Raw genomic sequence first — 16,528 nt, forward strand, 5'->3', positions numbered from 1 at the left:
GCCCTTATGGCCTCTGTAGGGGAATGAGTGTTTAGTACTGCTTTAAATGGTACTGGAGTGGAAAGCATTCATTTGTTGTAAAGTTTACAAAAATGAATCAATATAGTTAACAGTTAATTTGGTGTATCAGCCTGTGAGGTTGTCGACTTTTAATACAGTGTTTAATACAACGTTGCCATGTTCAACCCATAACTTCCAAAAAAGTAAATATTCCCAATTAAGATTTTGTTTATTGAAAAACCAGAAACAGTTTTAGCTTTCATTATTTACAAACAATATGATTATTAATATATGACAGTATAAAATGCTAAATAAAATCAGAATGGCGTATTACAATTCATTAAAAAAGGTAAAAAATGCTGAGTGTGCAGAATTAAAAGACAACAATAAAATTGGAGAAGTGGGATGTTTCACAAATCCCTGAGATTTCTTCATATTTCGCTTTGATCCTAGACTCGGTCAAATTGCCACTGAGATTTTGCAGCTTTCATAGGGTTAGAGAAATGCTGGTATGTAATTTCTTTCTTCTTCATCGGTCAAGGCTGGAGCATGACCACCTCTAAAGACGAGACGCGAGTTGAGTTTCGCAGGTGCTGACACGTACCACATGACGACGCCGGAGGGATTCAGTGACACCACAAACTCAGTGGAGTCCTTCAGCACTGTCGTCTTGTACGTGTAGACATCGGTGACCTGCGGGACAAGAGAGACATTCAATACACAGATATGCAACGCGATAAAAAGTGGTAATCTTAACGGTCATTGACAGACTAACCTTGTAACTGCCTGTAGTGTAATTGAGTTTGCTGAGTGATGTCTTGTAGCGATAAGGCATGTCAGTGCGCCGGCTGAAAAACAACAAGGCACTGGCATTTTCTGAGAGAGGACGCCAGAAGATTTGGACACCGCTCTTTTCCTAGTGCAGTAAATGTCTCATGTTAATATCCAATCATACTCATAATGCCTCAAAGCTGGGGGGGGGGGGCATACACACCTTCAGAATGCGTCTCCCCTGAATGCCCAGTGGGTCCTGGCTGATGTTGATGATCATTTTGTTCTGCAGCACGGCTCGGGCGCCACTGCTGATGGTGCGCAGGTCATTGGACATAAACAGAGGAGCGGCCATTACAGCCCACAGAGCCATCTGAGAGCGGGACTGCTCCATGCTGAGGCCAAAGTCTCCCACAATCAACTGTAAAGGACAATATAGGCATCAAGTCAAGTCTCTAATCTGTAAAGTTTTGTACAAGGGCTTGCATGCACAATACTCTTGATGTCAAAATCAAAACTACAGACAAAAGAAATCATCTTATTTTATTTCTGTTGATAAAGAAGACTTTGAACTTTGTGCCAGTTTTTATTCCATGTTGATTTACCCAGTAATATTAAACACAAACCAGGCAACAAGAACATTTCTCACCATATCAGGGTCATTCCATCTTCCAGGAGCCGCCGCAGGGATTAAAACGTCCTGGTTTTCAAAGAACCAATCCACAATCGCCAAGACACTGTCCCACGAGTCCTGGATGTCGCCGTAGTTGCGCCACAAGTTGCAGATCTCGCCCAACTGTGTGTAGTTTACCTGAAAATAATACAAAGGGTTATTTAGTTTTTTGAGACAAATGATGAGGAGGTGCATGTTACCACTGCTGACCTTGGGAGGCAGGCCACCCTGATAAGCGGGCCAGCTGCAGGAGTAAGCAATGGGGCGACCAGTTGCATTTAGAGCTTTTGACATGAGCGGATAACCTATGTGAAGGAAATGAAAGTTAGAAAGCAAATCAAATGGCACGTAACAAAAAATATCATATCAAGATAAAAAAAAAAACAATGCAACAGGACTTAAAATATACCACAATATCACAAATACACTGAGGTCTTTGATCATCATTTTTCTACACACAATTTGATGGAGTGTACTGTGTTGAAGAAGTTTACAGTAATTACCCCCACCCTACCCTTACCTTTCTCCTGCTCTGTAGCATTAGAATAGCAGCCATCATACTTGAACATATCCACTTCCCAGTCTGCAAACGTCTGAGCATCTAGTTCAATTTTTTCCACTGGAGTCCCGGGGTATCCTCCACAGGTGTGAGTGCCCATGTCTCCATAGATCCCCAGCTTAAGCCCTCTGTCATGTATATACTGGGCCAACTTTTTGATTCCGCTTGGAAACCTGAGGAAATCAGACCAATAAAGATTACATCAATGTACAATTAAGTCAATATACATTATTACAAAAACTGTTCCAAAAATAAATTGTAAAAAAAAGAGACAATCTAATGTGTCACTATTGATCCAGTTTTATAGTATATCAAAGGTTGACTATCTGAGTTCTTTCCCTCTCAGGTGTTTTGGACATTATAGCACCCACAGATGTTTCCCCAATATCCATATGCTTCTTTTTGTTCTTTCCACTGTAAGCCATCTTTGGAAACAGCCTCCGTAAGCACATTTCTTCCTTGTAGAATCAATAAAGGGAAGTGGAAATAGTTTCAGAACAAGAGCCACAGCCAGATTGTTTGCCGTTTTTGTCTTTGTATTTATGACAGTTCCTTTACCTTGCGGCTGATTCTGCTGATGCCTGCAGTCTATTTTCATGACTGTCACATTGAGTTTTATGACTTATGGGTAAATGTATTGTGAAGTAGATAACTAAATAGGCGCATTTAGTATTGCGCAATATGTCGCTCGCCGATACCTCTTTGGGTCAGCCTGAAGTCGACCATCCTTGTCTCTGTCCATCGATGACCAGCAATCATCGATGTTGACATAGACGTATCCCAGCTCCCTCCAGCCGTCCTCCGAGAGCCTGTCTGCCATATCCATGAAGAGTTTCTCACTAAAACAGACAAATGGTCACAACATGTACCGCAATTTAAACAAGTCACAGGTGCATCTGTGGTTTGAAAAGTTGTCCCACCTTATGCAGTTTTTAGGATCATTCACACAGTCAATGTCGCAGCGGAATCGCTCCCATGCCAACCAGCCCATGGGGGGAGTCAACATTTGGCCATTATCAAGGGCTGATGTATAGAGGGCACATGCCAAAAAGATCACAGCACCATACATTCCTGTCAATGTAATCAGAAATGTATTACGCAACTGTGCATTACTGTAACTTTGGCAATTGAAATTATGAGGCAGGTGTTTTCTTCCCATAACCTGCCAGGTGACTTTTTCTAAACACACCTACGCTGTCTCATGACTGCTCTGGCAAGGTTTGACTGTTCATGCACACACAGTCTTGGACGAATACATACTGTAATTATTACTCAATACACAATTGACTATAATAAAATCAAGTAGCAACATTACAAGATTGTCTAGGATATAAATGTAAAATCAATATGGGCTTAATGATCAAGGGCAATTGATACTATCCAGTAACACAAGCTTAAGCAAACGCTGGTATATTTACATTTTGAGTGGTTCTCTTTCACTCTCACTTCTCACTTTAGCCAGTGGAGTCTAATACAGAGATCTGATTTTATACCAAGCTAAGTTCATGTCAATTTTGAATGAGGCAGGCTGGAGAATCTCTAATCTTGCAATGTTCATCCATTTGGCGGTAAAGATGAGAAAAACTGTAGAAAAAAAACAAGTTATACTCACTGATTTCGTGCTAGGACATTCACTCCGCTGAAAGTGTGTTTAATCCTCCTCTTCAGACACTCGCAGCGCGAAAAAGGAGAAATAAATAAAAAGCCGGTCCGTGCGCTGTTTATAGGAAGCAGCGATCATATGACGCAGCGTCACTTTCAGCTGACTGTGAACCCGGAAGTTTAGAACTTTTTTTTTTAAATTAATCATAAACATCGATTTTTTGAGCAAAATGACATGAACGGGTACGCTGTGTAATTTGTTTGTTTAACAAATGCAAATGCAACATTAAAACGAAAAAAAAGTGATGCAATTTTAAGTTTTGCCTAATGCAGTGGGCTTACCTTTTAGAAATCTGTAAGATTAACATCCTAGTATGAGACAATTAAAAATCAAACTAGTGCCACTATTTTGCAAAAAATTCAAAAACTCCTGCCTGATTATTTTTAGCATTCATTCGCTGAACAGGAAAGGGTGGAGCTTAACTTCAAGCATAAGGAAGCAAGTTCAGTGAGGTCCAATGGAGAACATAGGAGGTAAGGTTATTAAAACATGCTTAATAGATCAATAGCATGTCTAGGCTATATGCTATTAGTAAAGCTGTGGTTAAATCACTTGGCTATTTTCAAAGTTTTGAACTGGCATTATCATAGTGACTGTGGTAGTCTAACTATCATATTGACTGTGGAAATGTTATAGACTTCAGCATAGATTGCTGTGTGAAGCAGGTGTCACGCAGGAGTTCCCTTTTGTGAAATTGACCATGGAGCATTTGTTATTCTGTGAGGTGAACATGTTATTCCTAGTTTTAAGTTACTCAAAGGAGCTGTTCGACAACTTTCACTTTCCCTTAAAGTGACAGCCGTGTGTGTTAGAACATGCACACGGCTGTCAGCACAATGCCTTTCAGTATATTCACTATTCCACAGTCAAAACAAACAAATGCTTATATCGTTTCAGTCTATGAACTTTATGTACACAACCTATTATACATCGAAATATCTTTTATTTTTCTCCCCCAATTCTCTTCTAGGTGTCTCTGGTTTGCTGGGGCCAGTTCTTAGAGGCACAGCTGCAGGGTTTGCCTTTGCAGAAGCCGTCTCATTTGCCCTGGAGCCAGGACTGAGTGAAGACCCCATACTCCTCCCTATTGCTGTTCAAGCTGCCGCTCGAGCTGGTTCGACTGGAGTCGCGGTCATCACCTCCTGCCTACTATGCACATCAATGCTAATTTCTTTGGGAAGCGGGTTTCTCCTTGCAGCCGAGGTGATGAAACTGCTAAACCATGTTGGATTTGATAAACCATGGCTTACTGCAGTGGCAACAGCGGCATCTTTAATATCGGGAGCTACCATCACTGGAGTATTGATGGGATTTCTTCCACTGGGGATGTACGTCATTGCACAGTTGATTCTAGTGGCTGCGGTATTTTTCTACTCGAATGTAAATCAGTTGACACAAGCACTACTGATAATATTTGTCACCCTCTATGTCAGCATCTACTATGGTAGAATGGGAATCATATTTGGACTTTTCCTAACTGGAGTGACCATCTCTTTTCTATGCGCTCTTCGGAGAGCCTTGACTGAAAGAATGCTGCCAAAAGCCCAAAGCCAAATCGACTGCAAATTACTGGAGAGGATCTTCTTCTATTCAGTCGTAGTGGGAATGCTTGGGTTTGGCGTAGGGTTAGGGGCAGTCAAAGTGGATGATAACTCTGAAGCAGAAGTGGTAATTATGCTACAATCTGTCCTTTGGGTGGCCTTTCTGTCACCGGCCATACTAGGTGCAGGCCTGGGGACAGTGGCCATGGTTGGAGTGGGAACAGAGATGGCTGGAAAAATAGCGATTGTGACTTCTATCGCGTCAGTGGTAGCGCTGAGAGTCGTTGGGCAGAACATGTTCAATTTTGGGACGAGAAGCAGCACTGGAGGGATGTTAGGAGTCACCTCAGTTGCAGCGGTGTCACTCGGAGCTGCTAGTGTCGCAGCTAAAGATGCGTATAACTCCAGACAGTCATTTTTAACAACAATTGCATCAGTTGCTGTTGGAGTAATTGCAGCCACAAAAGTTTTCAATTCTCCTCTCATGGGGATGTCAGAGCTCACTACAGTCATCCTTGTTTCCTTGGGGGCATATGTTCTGGGTGCCCCAAAAAGCCCATTCAACAAGAAGATGAATCTCCGCCAGGGACTTCTCACTGGACCGGTGCTAATTAAAGAAATTGGCATGGAAACGGTAACCGCGGCAGCAGCGCCGATTGGAGCTGGAGCGTTGGGAGTGGCAGTGATGGGTACAGCAGCTCTGGGGAAACTCGGGACTGTGGGAGTGCTGGTAGCTATCACTCTGGCTTTGGGAAGTACTCTGTCTGGCATGTTAGGGAGATCACTATCGGCACGAGCAGAGAATAACCATGAAAACTGAATGGCCTGACACGTGCGCAGATCATTTTGCTTTAGCTTCATGTGGAGTGGCATTGATTTGCCTGTGTGCAATGATTGAATGAATGATTGCAATGATTTAACCGGGCTCCAGACTGACACCTAAAAACTAAACATGTAACTAGAGCTAAGTGTAGTTTTGTGTCTTCTGAGTAGATACAGCCTAAAATAATACTGCAGGCTTTATTTTTTCTACTAAGCTCATTTTCAAATTATTTGTACTCTAAGCAAACAGCTTACACGGTTATTGTAATGTACTGTTCAAGTATTGGAATTGAAACCTGTTTTGAGGATGCTTTTTAAATTATGTCCTGATGCCCCAAAATTAAAAAAAAAATGTGATGCCCAAGTGCGAACAAACCAAAAGGTTAGTCTGGAGCCCTGTTTGATAACAACTGTTCAAAATATACCAAAGGTCCTAACACAAAAAACGTGAATTCAAATTTATACTGTAGCTTCTGTTTATGCATTAAAGGCCCTATACCTGATTTTTTTTTAAATTATATATTACAAACAATGAAAGAGGAAGCCACAGTTAATATGCTAGTTGTAGTTTTACTAACATATTAGTAATACCCCAATTCTTCACAGGGATGGGATTATTGGCACATTTCACAACTTGCAGGTCACTCTTCAGGGTCATTGTCACAGAAATGCTAGAAAACTTGCCTGAGAGTTTGTGAAATTGATATTCAAATGTTTTGAAATTAGTCTGAGTTTACAATATGCTAAAGGTGGACAAAACTAAATTGGTTCCACTACTACTACAAAGAAAAGTCAGGTATAGCACCTTCAACTTATGTGTTTTTTATCTTCTCACACTTTAATACATTCCTCTCTTCCTAATTTAATTGTCCCAACATTGTACATTGTAAAGACGACTTCTCAAATGTTTCATGTTATTACAGTAATACCAAAAAGTGTCTTAATTTTGGCTGTAACCTGTATTATATGTGACGGCATATGTTTCCGATCGCTGTACGCTGCCCGCCTTGCTGAATAAAATGTGTTTGCAGTAAGTAGTTCTGACACTACTGTATGTCCTCTCACCTCCTGCCACTTTTCCCAAGATGTGAGTGCAAGGTTACTTCTGGCTTCATCTTAGCAACAGTAACAGAGACAGGAGAGACAGGGGAGGAGTGGGAGGAGAGCTGAGCCATAACACCAAGAGACAGGAGAGATGCATGTTGATTATACTGATGCAATTGTACAAATATTTCAGTAAATGGTTGATGTAAGGCTGTAGGTATGGGCCTATATTTTTGGAAGACGATTTTGGAGAATTGGAAACAGCACCTTTTAGTTGAAACCCCGCTCTGCATGTTTTTGATATTTTAAAATGTAATAGCCAGTATAGTGGAAGTGCTAAAAACGCTGCACCTTTTTTTTTTTTTTTTTTGGGAAAATGTCACATTTTTGAAGATGGACCACAAGAGGAATTAATTTCTTACTAAGTGTTGTAAAGCAGTATTACAGCCTTGCAAAGGAGGATTACTTACTTGAAGGCACAATGGCAGAGAACCGGGTCCAAACCGCGCACAGGGGCCAATCTTTGGAGTCCTCTGCGGAGTATTCAGGCCAGATTCCCGTGGACCCGCATGAACGTGGCCGGGGTCAGAGTGGAGGGGTCACGGTGTCCGAGTACTGCTGCGGCCGCTGCTGCGTCCCGCGCTCCGTGCGTCTCACCTTTGCGCCAGACTCGTTGGAGAGACTTTACCAAAGCTACTTCCGCCGGCAGAGACAGAAAAGTCTGCTGGTTTTGGTCATGTTTGCTGCGCTCTTTAACAGCTTCATCATCATCATGTGCGCTGTGGTGTTCACGCGGGACAAAGTGGCGATGATAGTGGTCGCAGCGGTGGGTTTAGGCGCTGACATAGTGCTTTATGTCTTGTGTTACTTTCAAAAGCTTCCCGCATCACCTGTTTTACGTGGGGCAGTGCCATACGTACTGTGGCTAATGATCAGTGTGCACGTCCTGTGTTACATGGGGTTGAACTATGAGCTGGCGCATCATGCCAGTAACTCTGTGGGGTGGCAGGCCTTCTTCATCTTCTCGACCTTTCTAACCCTGCCCCTGAAACTCGTGCCGCTGCTCCTGCTCGGTGCCCTCTCCTGTGGGGTCCATGTGCTGGTGCAGGGGGTCACTGTGGCCCAGAGGTTTGACGAGAACCTGGATGGGCCAATGCTGGTCAGACAGGTAAATACATGTAGCCTACATACAATGTAGGCCAGTGTTAATTTTGACAACATATATTATTTTAGTTTTAGTTTTAGTCTTTTGACTAAAATGTAATTTAATTTTAGTCGAGATTTAGTCTAAAAAACCTTTAAATTTTAGTCTAGTTTTAGTCGACTTTGCATTTCTAATATTCATTATAATCATATTTAATCCAGGTCCTCGACTTCATGGAGCTGCTCCACATGAATAAAGCTCAAACCTGTTCATTTGGCAGTGAATGTACATGATATGAGGCACTTTCAGACTGTCAATAGAAGTTTGGATGATTTTGGTCTCTCCTTTTCATTTTTATTTAGTCATATTTTAGTCGACTAAAATATCTGGACATTTTAGTCATTGTTTTTGTCTCATGAGGAACGTTGAATTTAGTTTTAGTCCAATTTTAGTCGTCAAAAATATCACTTTGACTAAATTTAAGACTAAATATTTTAGTCGACGAAATTAATACTAATGTAGGCTATGCATTTATTGTTAACAATATATTAAAACACCATCGAGTAGGAAATCTGGGGCTGTTTGTCACACGGGTTTGTGGTCACATTGCTTTGACTTTACATTGTTACTGAACATCAGGTTAAACAGCAAAAACACCATTACTGACAATAATAATAATGCATTGGTTTCATATAGCGCTTTTCTGGACACTCAAAGACGCTTTACATTGCATTATTCATTCACTCCATACTTGGTGGTGGTAAGCAACAATTGTAGCCACAGCTGTCCTGGGGTAGACTGACGGAAGTGAGGCAACCATTCTGCGCCAGCGGCCCCTCCAACCACCACCAATCACTCACTCACTCACTACATTCGTCAGGCTTCTGGGTGTTACCAAACGTTCTCCCATCCAAGCACCAACCAGGCCCTTCCCTGCTTAGCTTCCAAAGGCGGAATAGTGACAACCAACCCCAGTCATTGTGACAAGCTGCCCTGCACATGGGGCACATTGTCGATTTTCTTGTCAATAAAAGGAAGAGAGGCCCACTTCAAGCCAAGAAGGGTTTACGCTTTAATGTAGGCCTATGTGTGGATGTTGTTTTGATGTAGGCTACTAAAAAAAAAAGTGTGACAACCAGCCCGTTTCCCCTACTAGAAACAATACGGCCATAAAACAGGGGTACACAACGTCCAGTGTTTGCCCTTCCAGAGAAATATTGCACACAACTTAAAACTCCTTTATGGTCTGCAAACTTATTCTGGATGCCTCTGTCTGGTCAGGGTCAGGGCTGGATAAAAGTGCTATATAAGTAGAGACCATTTCTACTGTGCATCAGAAGATTTTATATTGATTCTAGGTATAAACATTTCATTACACATTTATTACAAAACGGCATCCGACTTAACAATATTTGTTTAGCGGAGGAGTTGCTGCTTTCCAGTTATGAATAGATTAGTTGTCTCCCTGTGTAATCCTCTTTGACTAAACTACATGTGTCAAAGGTTTTCGGCCCAATTTGGGACTAAATTGGAAAATGATGATGTTGGATAATGTGTTAGGCTACTCTAGCAGTATTTTGTTAATTTTACGGATTATTCAATTACAAATGTGAACTGTAATTTGTCCTTTTCTCCTTGTAGCTTCTCGCTGATGTAATGCTGTACCTATGTGCAGCCACAGTGGGGGTGATGTCATACTACATGGCAGACAGGAAGTACAGGACAGCTTTTCAGGAGGCACGCCAATCACTGGAGATCAAACTCACGCTGGAAGAACAGAGCATGCAACAGGTACAGTCAGGATCACTATGTCCCACTAACTCCTAATGAGAAGTGTGTTTGCTTTAATGTCACACTAATGGGGTGGTTGGAGTGTTTGTTGTTTTCCGCTGTGTCAACCTCAGGGACCTGTTTTCCCTGCACAATCTTAGTCACTTACATGGGGGGATGCAATGCAATAAAGAGCTTTATTGCAAATAGATATCATTCACAATTGTAAGGTTATTATTATTATTTTTTTTATTATTACTTTTTATTATTATTATTATTATTATTATTATTATTATTATTATTATTATTATTATTATTATTATTATTATTATTATGTTCAGAACCATGAGCTGAACAATAAGATGCACTGATTATAATGTGTATTCAGAAATATATTCTTGTGCATTCCCCTGTTTCTATTGAGTGCACATTGCAATACGCATCCCGTGTGTCAGGGTTCATGGCATATCACCATGCCTTTGAAGATTCACACAGCCCTTGGGAGAAGCTGTCAGAACACACATGACAACATTGTTTTTGTCACCATTCAGTTACTGTCTCCCGCCTCCCTTTTCATGCACACGTAGTCACATCACTGGCAGTTTGGATGAGTACTTTTTCGTTTTGACAGCTGTGTTGCTCTGTGCCTTGTGCAGGAGGACTTGTTATTGTCTATCTTGCCTAAACACATCGCTGATGAGATGCTACAGGGCATGAAGAACCAGGCCGATCAGAAGGAGGTGCAGCAGCAGCAGCAGTTTAACACCATGTACATGTACCGCCATGAAAACGTCAGGTCAGACCCACACTTTTACCAATGAAGCTTGATCATATTGATATGAATTGAACAGATAACACTTTTTTCGTCACATTTATGTTTCAGTATCCTGTTTGCTGATATTGTAGGCTTCACCCAACTTTCCTCCACCTGCAGTGCTCAAGAACTTGTTAAGCTTCTTAACCAGTTGTTTGCTCGCTTTGATAATCTAGCTGCAGTAAGTTTCTCTGTTTGTTGTCTTTTTCTCGCAGATGACTTGACTTGACTTTTCGAAGTAATTGCTTGTTTGTCTATTAGCAACATCACCAGTTAAGGATTAAGATCCTTGGCGACTGTTATTACTGCATCTGTGGTCTTCCGGACTTCAGGGAGGACCATGCCGCCTGCTCTATCAATATGGGCCTATCCATGGTCGAGGCTATATCGTAAGTTTGTACTGCAAGAAAACATTAGTAGCATTTCGGTTCGGGCTAGACACTTCACCCACTGCCTGTATGAATGTGGTTAGAGATTAGCGGTTGGAGGAGGTCGCAGGGGCCGATGGTGCTGATTGGCAGCCTCGCCTCTGTCAGTCTATCTCGGTGTGGGGTGAATGAATAATACAGTAAATTGTCTTTGACCCTCCAGAAAATCTCTATGTAAAACCAACAGTTTCTTATTATAGTTATGGAAACATGGTGGTTTTAGGAAATATTCATATCCCTCTTTATATGCAACTTTTTTTTTTAGGTATGTGCGAGAGAAGACTAAAACCGATGTGGACATGCGAGTTGGAGTCCACACTGGCATTGTTCTGGGAGGAGTACTGGGGCAGAAGCGCTGGCAGTTTGATGTCTGGTCCACTGATGTCACTGTGGCCAATAAGATGGAGTCTGGGGGTATTCCTGGGTAAGAAAACTATGCTCCTTTTCAATAAAAACATAAAATATTGACAGTGTTTCTGTTCAAACAGGAGAGTGCACATATCCCAGAGCACTAAGGACAGTTTGCAAGGAGAGTTTGAACTGGAGCCTGGTAATGGTGGTGAGAGGTGCGAGTACCTGCTGGAAAAAGGCATTGAAACTTACCTGGTCATTGTGCCAAAGGATAAAGTACATGGCCTTAATGGAAATGTAAGTGCTTAAAGTATGTTTTATAACCGCATAATAATCTTTAAACGCACCTTTTCTTACTTCCAGAAACCAGGAACCCTGTCAAACCAAAATTCAAACCAGTTGATTAACACTACATCAAGCAATGGGACAACAGCATCCCCCCAGGCAATGGCTGAAACAAAGCATGAGGTACGCATTCAACGCTGTGTTCAAGCAGAGAATCTAAAATGTTTAGTTACTACAATGAACACGGACAGTTAGGTCTTCTCTACTGCTGTCACCTGATATCATTTATTTTATGATGTTGTGTTGACAAAATGTGTTGCTATTGCTATTTCCTTCACTGACAGTCTCAGAGGGTTAAGTTCATTGAGGAGCAAGTTATCAACAGGCGTCTGCAGCAGGAGCTCCTGGAAAGAGAAACGCAGCAAATGTATGAATGACCGTGCAAATATAAAAACAACAACAACAAAAAAACACTCACAGCTAAAAATGTCTGGTTCTTTTTTTAAAAGAATGAAAGAAAACAAGATCAACCCTCTGTCGCTGCGGTTTGTGGACGGGCAGCTGGAGGAGCACTACTCGTCAGAAAAGGAGAAGAGGAGCGGTGCGGCTTTCACCTGCTGCGCCATTGTGCTTTTCTTCATTACGGCCATGCAGATTTTTACAGATCCAATGTGAGTTTGTGCAACATGGTTTTAAACTGAGGGGGAAAAAATGTAATTGGCAAAAAAAAAACAACAACGCTCATGTTGATTGCCTATGTACTCTCGTTTCAGGTTGAGCGTAAACTATATAACTTTTGCCGTTGGAGAGGTTTTATTGCTCATCCTCACCATCTGCTCCTTGGCTGCTGTGTTTCCCAGGGTGAGCGCACAACCAAACCAGCCTAAACGTTGTTAGAGAGATACAACATGGACTCCAATAGACCCAGAGTATTACCTCACAGGAAGTTACTAGCTACAGTATATGCATATTGCCAAACCTACATGGAAATAATAGGAAAGACTAGATTAAGTCAGAAGTTTGTACACGTTTTATTGATGATGTGCCTAAGGGTGTTGTTTGTGTGCCACAGATGTTCTCAAAGCGGCTAGTGTCCTTCTCGTTGTGGATTGATCGAACGCGCTGGGCCAGGAACACATGGGCCATGGCAGCCATATTTGTTCTGACCATGACTGTGATTGCTGATATGGTAAGTTTGTAGATAGTTACTTACGAAGCTGCAAATATATTATGACTATGATGGGTTAGTTACAGTTCCTTCCAAATAGCAATTGGCAAAGCTTCTATCCCTGTTATACTGTCCTAATCTTATTTTCCATCTGCATGTTTCCACTTTGTCCTCATGAAGCAATCAGTGTCTTCTAAGAGTTTGAGTACCTGCTCCCTGCAGACTCCATTAGTTGTCTGTCTCACTGCCTGCTGGCTCATTTGTCTTGATCCCGCAGGAGCAGTCTGTTATACACGCTGTTGCTTTTCAGTCCAAACCAGAGCTGGAGATCATTGAATTTACTTCAGTTTGTTTGTGTATTTATCTGTTAATTTCCATCCTTTCATTCTGGCCTATAGTGCGTGTTTTTACTCCACACAGAAAGGTCTCTGTACAAATGGAAATCACTCACAGGCAAAATGCTCGTCTTTTCAATTAAAGTGCATATGGTTAGACTATATTTTCACCAGAATAAACATGGGGGCAGAATGTACATAAAATTAGGTTGAATTTCCATACCTGCTGCCATGCTATTGAAACGTCATAATTGCATGTTTTTCTACTTTTCTTAAAAAATTGCCACTTCTCTGATGTCATTTTTAAATGAATACTTATCCGATCAATTACGTATCTCATTAAACGGTAAGTAACTTTTAGAAAAACACGAACATCTGCCATATGCATTTCACAATAAGAAGCCACAAAACCATTTCTCTTTTTGACTCACCATGTATATTCTCTTTTGATGTTTTAGCTCAGCTGTACTCCTCCGTCACTCCGCCTTTCCAACAGTTCAACTGGTATGACGGTGCAAGCGGTGACAGACTGTGCAAAAAATCCCAAACACTACAGTTTCATGGCCGTCATGTCACTTGTTGCCACAGCGATGTTAGTGCAGGTCAGCCACTTGATCAAACTGGGCCTCATGGTAGTGGTTGTTACAGCTACAGGTGCTGTGAACATCTACAGCTGGAGCGGCCTTTACGATCTTTATGATTCCATAGAGTTTGGAAGCTACAGGTAATAAATAATCTGAAAATTATATTTTGATATTACGCTTTCTCCAGTGCTGTTTCAGTGTTTCTGTTCATGTTTATTACAGAACAGTGCCATCCAAGTACCTTATGACTATGATGATAATTGTTATGATGATCGGCTTTTACTTTTTTGCCCGTCATGTAAGTCCATTGAAGAGTATTAGATTGGTATTTTGACTAAAAATCACAGTGCAAGGATTGTGAGTTTTGCTGTTTTGTGCAGTTGGAGCATCAGTCGAGGAGGCTGTTCCTCTGGAAAATTGGCATTCATGAGCAAAAGGAGAAAGTTTCTGAAATGAGACGTTGGAATGAAGCACTGGTCACAAACATGCTGCCAGAGCATGTAGCTAAACACTTTCTTGGCACCAAGAAGAGAGATGATGTACGTATGATTATGCTGATATGTTGAAGTTATACACAACATCGTGTAGTCAACACATGTGAACTCTTTTCAAGTCCAACTCACTCTTACTTGTGTAAATCGAGGTTCAAGTCATCAATTTGCAAGTCCAGGTACAAGGATGTGAGTCCAAGTCTGAGCCATTAAAATAAAGTTCAGGCCATTTATGAGGAGTTTTTCTTTCCATTTTTCTGGCTCAGCGGATCCTATGAATTCTGATAGCATTTAGTGACGTTTGACCTTAAAACTATCAGCTTGTCAATAAAAGCGATAAAAGTTCAAGTCCTTGGCTTATTAGTCCAAGTGAGTCTGGGACTTCAGCACAACATCTCTGACAATGCGTCACTGTTTAAAAAAGATAATCAGCTTGCATGAATACACCCCATACTCCTCTTTTCAAAACAGTGTCCCCTTGTGGCCATATTTGCAATTACTTGTCACTCCTTTCATATGCTGCATTTTATTTCTCATTTGGACAGGTTTCTGGACCTATTTTCACCCTACAAGCTATGACCCAAATTAAAATAGTAATTTCAGTATTTTTTGAAAACAATTTGAACTTTGATTGGCCCTGTTTTAACAGCGTTCCTTCACAAACATATGTTGATTCAAGCAATGATCATAAATAAGATTGACTATTGAAACAATTTATTGAATGCTCATGACACTCTGAAATCACAATCAAGAATGAGAGAAATATAATTTCTAAAAAATAAAAAATCTTGAATCTTGAACCTTGAAAATGGTTCTGCCACCCATTTTTGGTCACGAGAACTACTGCATTATATAGTATTAGTAAGTAGATAGTGTCATGGAGTTTTAAAGTCCTTATTTTGCGTCTAGGAGCTGTACAGCCAGTCCTACGAAGAAATCGGTGTGATGTTTGCTTCTATTCCCAACTTTTCTGATTTCTACACAGAAGAAAGCATTAACAACGGAGGTCTTGAGTGCCTCCGGATTCTCAACGAGATCATCTCAGACTTTGATAGTGTAGGTCATGTCATCTGTTATTGATGTGTTTTTTATGTTTGTTTTCTCGACTAGAGTTTATGTTGCGTATGGTTTTCTAGTTGTTAGACAGAGAAGAATTTCGCTGTATAACCAAGATAAAGACCATTGGCAGTACCTACATGGCAGCTTCAGGCCTAACTACAGAAAGTATCTCAAGCGGATACAACAATCACAAGGTGTGTACAACTTTAAAAGGTAATCCATGGCACACAATTAAATATTAACAGTAAAACTGCTTCCCAGGCTGAAGAACCCTTATTGATTCATCGATGGCAACACCTGGCTGACCTGGCTGAATTTGCTCTGGCTATGAAAGTCACACTCAACAACCTTAACAAACAGTCTTTTAATAACTTTATGCTTCGAATAGGTCAGCTTATTTAGTATGTGTAGAAGCCGTGAGAAGTGCAAATAAGCTCCAATTTGTATGTTTACATGTTATAGGTTTGAATAAAGGTGGAGTGCTAGCTGGTGTGATTGGAGCACGCAAACCTCACTATGACATATGGGGGAACACTGTGAATGTAGCAAGCAGAATGGAGTCCACTGGAGTAATGGGAAACGTCCAGGTACAGAGTAAATACAAGTATATAATTTACATTCCTGTCCTTATAAATCACATGTTTATTTATTTTTTTCCTGTCTTAGGTGGTGGAAGATTGTTATAAAGTACTTAAAGAATATGATTTTCGGTTTATACGAAGAGGATCTATATATGTCAAAGGGAAAGGCGAATTACTTACTTTCTTCATGAAAGGCAGAGACAAGCCGGCACAAACCAATGCTCCAGTCCCTGCTGCTCTACCTCATCAAGTGGTGGATGTTTCTTGATTTTATCATAACAACATACTATAACAAGTTGATTTAAAACATATATTCAACTTATGACATGACAGTAGACAGGAAAAAGGCCTATTATAAGTCTGACATATTTGTATAGGTTTACAGCTTGTGGATCATTTCCCATTTTTGCAAACATAAATAAACTTGTACAGCATATATATATTA

The 16,528-nt window shown here is 40.9% G+C and overlaps 2 protein-coding genes across 2 annotated transcripts; one reads left to right on the top strand and one right to left on the bottom strand.

Moving 5' to 3' along the window:
- Nucleotides 1–283: 283 nt before the first annotated feature.
- LOC306974850 (alpha-N-acetylgalactosaminidase-like) lies at nucleotides 284–3,744 on the bottom strand. Its single transcript, XM_079572241.1, has 9 exons — nucleotides 3,616–3,744; nucleotides 2,924–3,074; nucleotides 2,702–2,842; nucleotides 1,965–2,176; nucleotides 1,655–1,749; nucleotides 1,421–1,582; nucleotides 995–1,192; nucleotides 776–916; nucleotides 284–693 (listed from the first exon to the last, which is right to left on the bottom strand). Exons 2-9 carry the CDS (start codon nucleotides 3,070–3,072, stop codon nucleotides 496–498), a joined length of 1,296 nt encoding a protein of 431 aa, XP_079428367.1. The 5' UTR covers nucleotides 3,073–3,074; nucleotides 3,616–3,744; the 3' UTR covers nucleotides 284–495.
- Nucleotides 3,745–7,554: 3,810 nt separating this feature from the next.
- Nucleotides 7,555–16,366, top strand: LOC306974929 (adenylate cyclase type 3-like; the record flags this gene model as incomplete). The annotated part of the gene is made up of 20 exons (XM_079572332.1): nucleotides 7,555–8,241; nucleotides 9,859–10,008; nucleotides 10,644–10,783; nucleotides 10,871–10,982; nucleotides 11,063–11,190; nucleotides 11,495–11,653; nucleotides 11,718–11,877; nucleotides 11,944–12,048; nucleotides 12,210–12,292; nucleotides 12,375–12,536; nucleotides 12,639–12,726; nucleotides 12,938–13,054; nucleotides 13,827–14,092; nucleotides 14,175–14,250; nucleotides 14,333–14,491; nucleotides 15,353–15,499; nucleotides 15,580–15,696; nucleotides 15,764–15,890; nucleotides 15,965–16,089; nucleotides 16,169–16,366. The coding sequence occupies 20 exons, from the start codon at nucleotides 7,555–7,557 to the stop codon at nucleotides 16,349–16,351; spliced, it is 3,291 nt and encodes a 1,096-aa protein (XP_079428458.1). The 3' UTR covers nucleotides 16,352–16,366.
- Between the last annotated feature and the right edge of the window lie 162 nt (nucleotides 16,367–16,528).

Source organism: Gobius niger, assembly GCF_951799975.1.
Source record: "Gobius niger genome assembly, chromosome: 15".
Classification (NCBI taxonomy): Eukaryota; Metazoa; Chordata; class Actinopteri; order Gobiiformes; family Gobiidae; genus Gobius; species Gobius niger.